The sequence below is a fragment of the Monodelphis domestica genome, chromosome 2 (genome assembly GCF_027887165.1).
Source record: "Monodelphis domestica isolate mMonDom1 chromosome 2, mMonDom1.pri, whole genome shotgun sequence".
Taxonomy (NCBI): Eukaryota; Metazoa; Chordata; class Mammalia; order Didelphimorphia; family Didelphidae; genus Monodelphis; species Monodelphis domestica.
This window is the reverse complement of record NC_077228.1, coordinates 139,462,232-139,475,283: the sequence shown is the minus strand read 5'-3', so window position 1 is coordinate 139,475,283 and position 13,052 is coordinate 139,462,232. Positions and strand designations below refer to the sequence as shown.

The 13,052-nt window shown below is 38.1% G+C and overlaps 1 protein-coding gene across 1 annotated transcript in view; it reads right to left on the bottom strand.

Moving 5' to 3' along the window:
• KIF28P (Kinesin-like protein KIF28P) overlaps positions 1-13,052 on the bottom strand; it is a 59,144-nt gene that overhangs the window by 13,081 nt on the left and 33,011 nt on the right. The window contains exons 11-13 of the mRNA XM_056816050.1: positions 7,751-7,805; positions 6,094-6,217; positions 1,327-1,471 (exon numbers count right to left, since the gene is read on the bottom strand). Coding sequence (XP_056672028.1) covers positions 1,327-1,471; positions 6,094-6,217; positions 7,751-7,805 — 324 coding nt within the window. The remainder of the gene's footprint in view (positions 1-1,326; positions 1,472-6,093; positions 6,218-7,750; positions 7,806-13,052) is intronic.

The following is a 13,052-nucleotide window of genomic DNA, read 5'->3' as shown; positions in this document are numbered from 1 at the left end:
TGGACTTCTCCCTGGATCCTGTGTCAGAGAGCTGGCTGAGTAGTGGGCCTTCCTTTCCTGGCTTCTGAAGAGATTGGTCCTGGAGAGATCCTCCTTTCCTGGCTTCTGGAGAGATCAGTTCCAGAGAGGCCTTCCTTTCCTGGAGGAGGCTGCATTGGTGGTACCTTTGCTGAAGACACCACCTGGTCCTCTGGCTGAAGATTATCGAGCCCTGCTGGGGCTGAGTGCCACACTGGAGCAGCACTTAGGGTGATAGGCTAGATAATTCTCTACCTTCTTCTTATATTTTCCCACTTTCACTCTTTCCACCTCTTTATAAAGAAATCTACTAAAAGTCATTTTGACTTAAATTATAGTATCTTTAAATTGGTGGCCACAATATTACTATAGAAATCTCACAGTAGCATAAAAACCTAAATTTTAAAATTCTTACAATGGTCAGAAGGAGAGGTCAGAAGGAAGAAGATGGCAGAAAGGGGATATTTAAGTCCATGGAACTGTAAGTAGCATAATTAGTATGCAAAATAAACATGTGGCCCCTTCGAAGCAAAGAAAAGCAGAAAAAAACAAATCAGATTATTTTGTGAAAGAAAGCCATTTAGACGTAGGAGGGGAAAATGACTTTGGATGATTTATGAATTTTCTTTATTTGGAAATCATCTTATCTCTTTTACTCATGAATATGGGTGGCTCCAATTTACCAGTCAAACCTAAGGCTGTTTGTCTTCTTTTACAAAAGAGAGGCAATTTAGGATACTATATAAAAAGTTTTGGATCTTAAGCGAGTATGTATTCAAATTCTGGCTTTAGTATCTACTTTTAGTGTGTCCGTAGACAACTCACTTTTCTGAGCCTCAGTTTCCTCATCTATAAAAAAAGAGGTTGGCCAGTGGAATTGCTTGTTGGCTCTGGGAGGGGAAAGGAAAGGGGAGGGAAAGAAAATTATCATGTAAACATGGGAAAATATTTTTTAAAAATAAAATAATTTAAAATAATAGTAATAATAAATTTAAAAGAGGCTGGACTAGATCAGGGCTATGGACCATTTCTCAGAATAATGTTTTTAAATGCATAAAATATAATTGAATGACAAAGAAATTAAAAATTGGTAAAAACAATGCTACTTTTTCCCCCATCCAAGATCCTGGACCCCCCAAAATCTAAAAAGCCTGTATATAGTGTACAAATCTGACCTCCATTCTGGAAGAGACACAATGGAGGGGATGCCATTACAAAGCAACTTTTGGAGAAGAGATGGGGATACTCCCCACACAGACAATCATTCTCAAGTCATCACATTGGAATCATCAAAAACAGGATCCTTACCCAGCTTATCCACGCTAACTCCCTCTGCTGCTGCGAGTTCAGACTGAAAAAAGTCATAATCAAACTTGGTCACATCGTCATTGCTACGCTCAGAAGGAAAGCCAATGTAGAGGTAGGCGCTGTTGGATCCCAAAATAACTCTGTCCTAGGGAAGAGATGGCAGGTTAAAGGATCCAGCCATTCCCTCCTCAGAGTAGACATCCCTGTTTTAAGAAGGGTTTCTATTTCTGCCACTGGCCTAGAATGGGGATGGAACTCCCAATTTGATTGCTGTGGGTTGGAAATTGGGGAAACACCCTTGACCGACCCAAGTCACCACTTTCTTGTAAATTCTAGTCTTAGAGAATTGCCTGGAGTACAGAAACATTAAATGATTTATCCAGTATATATATGTGGAGGAGAGGCAGAGTGGTATAAAGGATAGAGACCTGGCCTTAGAATCAGGAACACCTGGGTTCAAGTTTTGTCTCATATATACACACATACACATTTGTTGATGAGTGTTTAGTCATGTCCAATTCTTGGTGACCCCATTTTGAGTTTCTTTTTAGCAGAGATACTGGAGTGGTTTGCCATTTCCTTCTATAGACCATTTGACAGATGAGGAAACTGAGGCAAACAGGGTGAACTGACATAGCTAGTAAGTGCCCAAGGCCAGATTTGAACTCAAGTTTTCCTGATTCCAGGCCTAGATCTACTGTGCCACCTATAGTATATGTATAAAAAATATATATGTGCATATATTTGTTTTTCTATGTACATAAATATATAAACACAGTATATAAAGTTTATGTAGCTAGAAGTGAAAACAAGGTATAACTTACTTCAGAATTAAATTATAACATAATGCCAGTGTTATATAGGAGAATAAGAACAAACTTCCCACTAACTAAAAAGATAATAATAACATGACTAAGGATAGTTAAGGAAAAAGGAGGTCAGGTTGGACCTTTGTAAGAGTGTCCCACATAATCTCAGAAGACTCTGTGCTTCTAAAAATAAATCACATGTACATAGTACTAAAGTTTTGCAAAGCACTTCCTGGAATCTCTCTCTCTCTCTCTCTCTCTCTCTCTCTCTCTCCCCTCCCCTTTCTCTCTCCTCCTTTCTCCTGTCTATCTGTCTCTGTCTGTCTTTCTGTCTCTCTCCCTCTCTCCCTTCTTTCTCTCCCCTCCTTCCCCTCTCTGTCTCTGTCTCTGATTCTCTCTCTCCATCATATTTGAAGACATCTGAAGCATCCCAAAACTTGACTTGGAAGAAATTTCAAGAGCATCTAATCCAACTCCCTAATTTTACAACTAAGGCCTTTGAGCCTTAGTTGAGGAACTAAGCCCAGAGAGATGATGAGGAAAATGGAGAGTCATCCAATGAGGTGTTAGGAAATTCAGAATTAGAACGCCAATCCTCTTCCAAGATTTTCTACAGCATCACTTTGTCTCTTTTTAATTTCTCTTTTAACCTCTTCCTGTCCAGTTTTTGGACCTTATCATTCCACCGAAACTGCTCTCTCTCAAGTTACTAATGATCTTAGTTGCCAAATCCAAAATCCAGAGAGGAGGGACTGTCTTTTCCATCTTTTTTGTATCCTCAGTGCTTTTGACACATAGTTGGTGCTTAATAAATGTTTATCACTTGAATAACTGACAAGGAAAAGTACAAGTGGGTCAATAAGCCTTTATTCAGCACCTTCTAGGTGACAATTGCTCTCATGTTACAGCTAAGGAAAATGAAGCTCAGGTGGTAGCTGGCCTTATCCAAGATCACCTGAGGAGTAGGAAGAGGGAAAAACTCAGACCTCCTCATTTACATCAGGTCTACAAATAAGAATATCCCTAAGGATACTGGCACCTCACACTCCACTTTAAGAATTCCCTATATAAAGTTCATGACTTTTGCTCAAAGGAACAAAATTAATTCTCATTTGGTTAAGATCTTCCTTTGCTAATGTAAACCTCAAAATTTCTCAGACTTATGAATGTTAGGGGTTTCCCCCATTGGGAAATCTTCTACTTAAAAAAAAAATTCCCTAGCAGATGATGAGAACTCTACTTGAGTGTGGGGGCTCCTAGCTATGGGAGTGTCCCTGCTCCACCCTACTTAAGACTGCTTTAGGACAGAAAACTGCTTGATAAACAATGAAAGTACTTTGATCCATGCTTATGGAAGGGACAGGAAGTTCTTTGAGTCATGACTGCTTTTAGAATTGATACAATGGGATGCTAAGTGCCTATAAAGGTGGGGTAACTTGTAAACTACTTAAACCTAAAAGGGTGATAACTTATTCAGAGGTTTTTTCTTAATGAAATTTGTCGACACAGCAGCATTTTTTTCTGACTTACTAAAGAGATTAAAACTACTCAGCTGTGAATTCAAAATGGGCGGTCCTTTAGAAACATCTACAGTGATTGGTAGATGTAAGTACTTAGGGGAGGTGACAGAGGAAATTTTGCCCTTAAAAATAAGAGCTTGGATCTCATTCAGGATCTTGATTTCTGACTCTCATTCTGAAGGAGAGCTCCTTGAGGAGCTCCTCTGAGGGGCTCTGTCCCTCTGGGGTAGGAGCTCTGGAGGCTCTTGAGAGAGAGGCCCTTTGAAACAATCTCTGGCTGGAAGACTCTTTGAGGAAGGACGCTGGCCTGGTGTCACTAGTATCCTTGTTTAGTCAGACCTTGTGGTAAGTGTTAAAAAACTGACTGATTTCTCTTTTAAGACTCAGGTCTAGGCCATATTGGCTTGAGGCCCTTCATACTTATTCCTTTCTTACTCTCTCTTTCTTTGATTACTCATTGTATTGTTAATTAAAATCTCTATAAAACCCAATTGACTTGAATAATTGGGAATATTTCCCTGGCGACCACCTTATATTTGATTTAAAAACCCAAGACACTGTAGTGAAACATATTTCTGCGGTCAAATTTACTCACCCTCTCTTATATCTATCGCAATTTATATCTTCCACTATTTTAATCACTACAGTTTAAGACCTCAACCATTTTAAATATCACACTAAACAATATTTTATTTGTAAGAAAGGTTGTAGCTACAGGGGCCTCTAACTGTCACTTCTGCTTTTGGCTTCTCGTTTCTGAAACACAATCTCATCATTCAGACCCAAGTTTCTCAAGCACACTTTTCCTGTTTTTCAGAATGTAAGGATGAAACTTAGTCCTCTCCATTTATGCATCACCTCTGAAAGCCTTTCTAGAATAAGAGTTCTTAACCTGGAATCCATGAACTTCTCTCTACATGACCAGTGAATAGATTACATGGAGTTGGTGAATTTTTGTTTTTTGAAATATTTTTAAATTTTTTTAGCATAATTGGCTTCCTTTGAAATCTTATGTATTTTTATCTTATGCATCTAAACATGTTTTCTAACTATACACTTGACTAGACTCCTGAAGGGGTCCACAACACAAAAAAAGGTTAAGAATTGCTCTAAAAAAATTAAAACTTCTGGTTTTCCACACATTCCTCATAGAAGAACAGTTAAACTGTAATTGGTAAGGATCCAAATTCTCTTAAAGAGACAATAACAATTTTCTTTCTTGTAGGAGACACAGTGAAACTAGTGTTACGTATAACTGTGGGGCCCTTCTCCCTGGCGCTTCGTTTCTCATCAATGAAATGAGCCTTACGTCACCACCCACCTTAAGAAGCAAATATAATAAAATATACCTAAAACAATATTCTTAAATAATATGCCTAATAATATCTTGCCACTGGACTTGGATGAATCTACAAGAGAGAGTGAAGCTGATGGCTTTATACAACTCTGCCTCGCTTAAATCCAAGTCAAGCTTAAGTCAGGATATCACTCTGTGATGTCATCAGACCTCTTTAAAAACAAAGGATAAACAATAACTCCTAGTAATAGAATATACCTAAATAATATGCCTGAAAGTATACCTAAAAGACAACATAACTAAAATAGAAATACCAGAGAGATGAAAGTCATGTATACAGGGAAGCTAAGTGGCATAATGGATAACACTGGATTTGGAGTTAGGAAGACCTGCATTTGAAACCAGATTCAGATACTTATTAGCTGGGTGATCCTGGCAAGTTATTTAACTTCCTTCAGCCTCAGTGTCTTTATTTGTAAAATGGGGATCTACCTTCTGAGATTATTGGGAAAGATAAAATGAGATAACATTTGTAAAGTGCTTTGCAAACCTTGAAGCTGCTGCTCTTATACAACACATCTCTTATGAGGGGCAGAAAACATGGTAACCTGGAACCTTGTAGATTTAGGTTTGCTTATCTATCTATTAATTTATTTAGCTATCCATGTATTTATCTATCTATCTATTCATTTATCTACCCATCCAACCATACATCCATCTATCCATCCATCTAGCTATCTATCAATTTAGCTATCTAACCATCCATCCATCTATCTATCCATCCATCCATCTAGCTATCTATCCATTTATGTATCTCACCATCCATCCACCAACCCATCCATCCATCCATCCATCCATCCATCCATCCATCCATCCATCCATCCGTCTGTCCGTCCATCCATCCATCCATCCATCCATCCATCCATCCATCCATCCACCCATCCATCCATCTAGCTATCTATCCATTTATGTATCTCACCATCCATTCATCCATCCATCCATCCATCCATCCATCCATCTATCTATTTATCTATCTCACCATCCACCCATCCACCCACCCACCCATCCATCCATCCATCCATCCATCCATCCATCCATCCATCCATCCATCTATCCATTTATCTACAGGTAGATAGGTTACCAAATGCTGTAGCTTTGTCTTTGTAACTGTCGGCACACCATTGACAACAACTCTGCACTTGCTCTGTGGCATCACTGTGACTTCTCCATCTATGTTGGTGAATGTGGCATGTTTATCAGAAATTCTGCAAGGACAAAAGATTATGGATCATTAATGAGTTGTCAATAAAAAGCAAATGAAAGAGAATCTTTCTTTTCCATTCCCCAGAGCAAATAAAGCCTATATGTTAGGAAGAAAGGAAATGTAATCATTATAACAACAACAATAACAATAATGACAGCTACCATTTATATAGTAATTTAAGCTTTGCAAAGCACTTTACAAATATGATTTCATTTTATCCTCATCCCTATGGGAGTTAGGTACTGTTATTATCCTCACTTTACTAATGAGGAAACTGAGGCAGACAGAGAGAGATGACTTTGCCCAGAGTTACACAGTTGGAAAGGATTTCAGACCAGATTTGAACTTAGATCTTCCAGACTCCAGGTCCAACACTTCATCCATTGGGCCCTTTCCTTGCCTACAATATATTTATTCTGTGATTCCTAAGGGTAAAGGCTACCGCTTGCACATGTAGAATGACATGTACATACAAAGTGGAAGGTTAAACAGGCATTAGTGCCAAGTTTTCAGTTTTAAGAAAAGGGAGAGAAACATTATTCTACTCATGGATGTGGAAACTCAACTTGGGTTCTTAAAGAGTTTGCCAGACCACAGAGAGTTTTAGTGATGTGCCTGGGTCTACACAGCCAATCTGTGACAGAGATGGGGCTTGAACCAGGTCTTCCTGGCTTCGAGGATAGTTCTCTACTAGGTCACGCTGCCTGTCCTTGCTTGGATATTTCTATTCTAACTAAAATTTAGTCTGTTCAAGAGTGAGAATTCCAACCCTTTCGAGCTGGGTAGGAACTGTCTGTCATCACAGATGTAGCACAGCCTTTGACAACTGATGAGACCTCAGAGGACTTTTATGGAGAATCCATGTGTGCATGTGTATGTATATAGGATTAGTATTACTAGATGGTAATTAGCTTTTTCCATCATCCCTGAAGACAGATAAAACTCTATCAGGACGGACTCTTGTTGGAGAAAAAGAACAACTTCCTGGTAGTTTGGGTTGGTGACTGTGGGAATAGGTCATTAGGAAAGGATATTGTAAAAATTAAATTATATTTCTACTAATAAAAATATTATATTTTAAGAGTTTTATTAAGGATTATTAGAAATCAAGGAATAAATAAGATACAAATAAAAAAAGGCATGTGCCCATGGCTGATTAGCCCATTCAAAATCACCACGCTTAACTTAGCTTACCACTATATTTCCTACATCATTGTAATGGCAGAGAAGAGGAGAGTATGGGAGGCGTTACTGCCAGTTAAATACTAATTGTGATCTCACCCAGATGGAGACTCAGGTGAGATTATAGGGAATTCTGGGAAACACCAAGGACTTCTGGGTATTGAAGTCTAGGGTTCAAAATCTCCATTTTTACAGCATGCAATCTCCTCCTTTGCAATTGTCTAGAAGGGATGGGGTGGAAGCTTGCATGAGGGCAGGGAGAGAGTCAGGATGGCTTCTCAGAGCCCCAATCTAGACAGAGGGAAAAAATACCTTTAATCCTGAATAAAGGCACTGATTCTGAGAAACTTACCCCAATCCTTGAAGGATCATTTTATTTGAAGCCGCCTGACCAACATTAGATGAACCTGAAAAATACAAAAACATCTCATTTTAAAATAATAAGAATATTAAAAAATAAAGAAATCTCTGGGCCATCATTCTCAGATGAAGATCCAAACTTTAATGGTGGGAATAAAAGCGGGAGGTCTCACCATGCCCCAGCCTGTGGCAAAGACCTCCTTTAGATGCTCAACGGTGTGATTTAGCATCTTATGATGGTTATCATCAGGCATGAGGCAGAAGGTACGTAGTATGTTGAGGAACATGCTATAATGTTTGGTAAAAAGACTCTGTAACATGTGATACAAACGAATAGATTCTAGTACAAGGTTAAGATGAGAAAAAATTAATTCATCCTTTAATTACTAGTCCAGAAGTATCTGGGAAGTGTGAGCTCAAAGTAGCCTGTCTTGGCCATAATATTCTGTTGTCGTTGGCCCAGATCTTCACAGGATCAAATAACATTGGGACATGCCAAGGTTGTTTTCCTCTGAGCTCATCAGGTCAGCAATCGGACTCACCAGTCCAAATGAGCCCAGCTTGCTTCCTACTTCCCTAGATAATGACACGGATCTGAAGTCTTTATTTCTCCAGGAGAAGCTCTTCATCTAGTTAGTTGCTATAATATTCTACTACACCAAATGATAGCCTTTCCAATACTATGGTTAATATTCTATTTTAATAATTGACATCTCATATACAGTGTAATAATTGGGTCTAACTCTTTCTAAAAATCATAGTGGCAGTTACCTAGCTCAACGTTTATATGTGATTTGCTTGGTTTATGATCAATAATATAAAAGCAATTAAAAAAAACAATTTTCCTTTCAGGTGGAAAAGCACAGTGGATACAGTGTCAGGCCTGGAATTGGGAGAACCTGGGTTCAAATTTGGCCTCAGACACTTCCTTTGTGACCCTGGACAAATCACTTAACCTCAATTGCCTAGCCTTTGCCACTCTTCTGTCTTAGAATTGATACTAAGACAGAATTAAGGCATATTTTAAAAAACTGATTGGGAACAAAGCAAGACCAAAAGAACAACATGTACAGTGGGCACAACCATCGGAAAGAAGATGCCTTGAAATGGCAACAATATTCAAATAAGAGACAGCAATGGTATTTTTAAAAACCCACAATGAGTAGAAATGCAGAAGAAAAACATGATTTATCATGTGGTTCTATGGCTATATGATTGGGGGTTTTGGTTTTAAAAGATCACACTATTATAAATATGAATAATATGGAAATAGGTTTTGAGCACTAATACATGTATAACCTAGTGGAATTGCTTATCAGCTCTGGGAGGGGGGAGAGAAGAGGGGAGGGAGAAAAACATGAATCACGTAACCATGGGAAAATATTCTAAATAAATAAATAAAATTTAAAAATAAATAAAATTTTTAAAAAATAAAAAGCCTCATAACAAGTTGTAAAACAAGCACTTTGACAAAAACAGAATCACTAAGGAATAAGATAAATATAAACATATAAATAAGTAAATATAAAAAAATACCTTTTTATAATTCTGTACTAAACTGTCTTCAGGGATTGTAAATTGTGGGGGAATCAACAGGGATTATGCTGGTGGTTGTAGAATGCGTTGAAACAAAGTTTGTCGATAACATTTTATAAAAGTAAAAAGAGAACCTTATGGTATTGCTATTTTCTACATTTGTTTTAGATTTTTTTTCTAATAAGACTAAGTCTACCCAACTCACACAAGTGGGAAGTATAACAGTCTCTCATAGCCAGGTCTCAATACTGATGAGTTTGGGAACGTTAACCATAGGAAGCCTAGTGGCCCTTTCCTCCTGGGGACACACCATCTGGGTGCCAGACCATGTGGATTCCTGATAAGTTTTAGGCTTATGACTCCTGAACACAATTGATCTATCAGCCTCAACCTTCCAGCATTTGCGAATCCCCAGCATGTGCCCTCGGTCCTGGCTACTTTTTATATTTTAAAAGGTTTTATTGATGCTTTTTATTATTATTATCTTTTTATATCACAGTCATTTGGAACTTATCTCAGAAAACAGTGTGAGATGTTGGTCTGTATCTAGTTCCTGCCAGATTGCTTTCTGGTTTTTCTAGCATTTATCATTGAACAGTAAGTTTGTGTCCTACCTACTAGAATCATCAAGTTTATTAAAAACTAAGCTATTATGCTTGTTTGCCTCTATATATTGTATACCCAGTTTTTTCAACAGAGGGACATTAGTTAGTCAATAAACATTTATAAAGCACCACTGTGTTTCAGATGGGGCAGCTGGATGGTACAAAGGATAAAGTACTGAGCCTGGTATCAGGGTGATTCATCTTCCCAAGTTCACATTTGGCCTTAGCTGTATGACCCTAAGCAAGTCACTTAACTCTGTGTGCCTTGGCTTCTTCATCTGTAAAATGAGCTATAGAAGGAATGGTGAACCACTCTAAAATCTTTGCCAAGAAAGCACCAAAAGGGGTCATAAAGAGTTAGGATACAACTGTAAAATAACTCAACAACCATGTCAAGTGCTAAGATGCAAGGAGACAATCTTGGCTCTCATATAGCTCACAGTCAAATAAGAGTTACAACGTTCAAACAACTTATGTGTAGACAAGATAAACTGGACATAATCAGTGTTTCATTTTTTGATACTGACAAAGAGTTGATTGTCTTGGACTGTAGATTTTGGGCCTCACCAATGTGGGAATTTGTTTTGTATGAATATTGATATTTTTATAAGGTTTTAAAAAAAATCTTCTCTCCAGTGGGTTGGTGAGGTGGGAAGGTGAGTAAACAAATTTTTGTCAAGTGGATCGTTGGCAACTTTGTGGTGAGTAGTTTCTGTTGAATCATGAGGTCATAAGCAAGATGCAAAAGGTTTAGAAGCAAGGGAGAAGAGAGGAAGTGGAGGCATCTAGTCTAGGTAGGTTTCTCAAATTTATCTGAGAAGGAGAGGAGATTTTTCCAAGTCCTTCCCCTTCATATATCCCTCCTCAAACTATCTTTGAGATTCATATTATCCAGCTATAATAATCTGATCCAGATCCAGGATCCAGACTTCTTGCCTAGAGGAGTACCTAAATCACAGTGTGCCTCTATATCCTTACCCTCATGTTTTAGACTTTTAATATAAATGCTGATATAACTTCCAATATTATCAGTTCAGAGCCTCTTAGTTCATCAACTTCTTTAATTTTTACATTCTATATTTATATTCTCTCTAACTCAGCCATCCATAGGAATAATCATGCCTTTAAGATTTCATACTTTCCCATTACTTCAAACTCTGAAATGTACCTCAATGATCACAACTTTCCCTTCTTCCATCCCTTTTTGTCCTCACCATGACCGTTAATCATTCCATATCTCATTGTTTTCCCAATTCATCACTTTTGTTCTGGTCTCACTTTCTATTTCTTTACAGACTTAAACCTCTATTTGGCCAGCTCAGACATTATACTTTCTTCTTGAATCCTTTGATCCCTCTTCCTACAGTCTTTCATGTTGTACCAATCCTCACTCTTTGAAGATTATAACCATTCACTTTCTTCCAACTTATTTCCGAGTTGCTGAATGCAACTGGAGAAATCCAAAGAACTCTGTCAACCTGGCCCACTACAAACTCACATTATCTAATTTCAATCCCTTCTTCCTTGATTATTAGCAGATTAAATATCTCCTCCTCTTTCTTCTCAAAGCCCAAGGCTACACATATTCTCCCCCTCTCTCACACATTACCCCTCTTCTCTCTCAGAAAATACTCCACTTCCCAAAACTATCTTTACTGATGAAATCAAGGTTATCAGTTTTGAGCTTTTTTACCTTCCTTACATCACACCTCAAAAACCTGTTAAATTATGACTGAGTCTGAAGAACTGGTCTTTCTCCTCATCAAGGCCAAGGTCAAAATTTTTACTTCTGTCTTTGTTCCTATTTTCCTCCCATCTTTTCTGGAAATTTGCCTCTCAATCATTCCAGCCTCAACTTTTCTATTGCCTACAAATATGTCTAAGTCTCTTCTATCCATTTCTATCACTTTGGTCCTTAATTTCACTTAACTTCACCCAATTCAACCATTGACCCAAGCTTTTATTCTGTAAAAAGGAATTATTTAATTTAACAGGGGACTCTTACCCTAGAGATGTATAGGGATTAACCAGCCCACAGTGACAGGAAGTAGGAACTGGGGAACTCCCTGCTGAGCCATTGTCAATGACAGGTGGTCAGTTGCTGACAGTTGTTGGGTCAGGTGCTAAGAGATAGGGCTGGAGTTGTGGAGAAGTTGGCTGCTGAGCGTGAGTTGGTTGTTGGGGGTTAGCTGCTGGTAGTGTGGGTTGGCGTTTAGTTGCTGGAATATAAAGGTGGGCCTGAGCTTACTGAGAGGGCTTTTGGCTTTAGCCTTTAAAGGACTTTTTGCCTCTGGGATCTCTACAGTAGGAGGTCTGTCTCATAGGTAAGAATCTGCTGTAAGTTGCCTACTGACAGTTTGGGCTGTTATAGAAAATTGATTGAACGAGTGAGTGAGTAGTAGCTATCTATTATTTTAGGGAGTTAATTAGTTAGTGAATCATTTATAGATAGTGTAGGTTAGATGGGCCTGGTGTTTTCCAGGCCAGAATAAGCTGTCCTCAGAAGACAGTTAGAGGTAGTTATTAGGAATTTTAGTTATATTTATAGGGTATAAGATTAGTAATCTCTCCTCTTTTCTATCTTTCTATCTGTACTTCTTTCTTAAATTAAAAACTAAATTGTTAATTGTTAAAAGCTGCTAGAAGTTTTCTTTTCTCTGGCTTAAAGGGATAATTTTCATTTACAACTCTGCTATATTCTCATTAAAACTTAAATTATTAAAAGCTGCTCTCTTATTTTGTCAAAACTCCTATTTCTCCTTCATATCATTGCCAAGTCCTTAGAAAGAACTGCTTGCTTACTTCCTAAACTTCTCTATCACCTGCCAGGTTTTAATACCTAACAATCTGGATTCAGAACATACCACTTGACTGATCTCTCAAGATTGCCAAAGATCTCATAAATACCCAATCCAATGTCTTTTTCCCTCATACTCCTCTTTTTATCTGATTACACTTTTTTTGGATCACCAATCCTGCTAAGTATTCTCTTCCCTTGATTCCATTTCTTCCCTTGGTTCTCCTCTTACTTGTATTACAATGCCTTTTCAGATTTATTACCATTATTCTTTTTCCTAAATGTGGGTACTGGCCAAAGCCCTATCCTGGTCCCACTTCTATTCTCCTTCTATCCTTTCTCCTTTGCTAATCTCA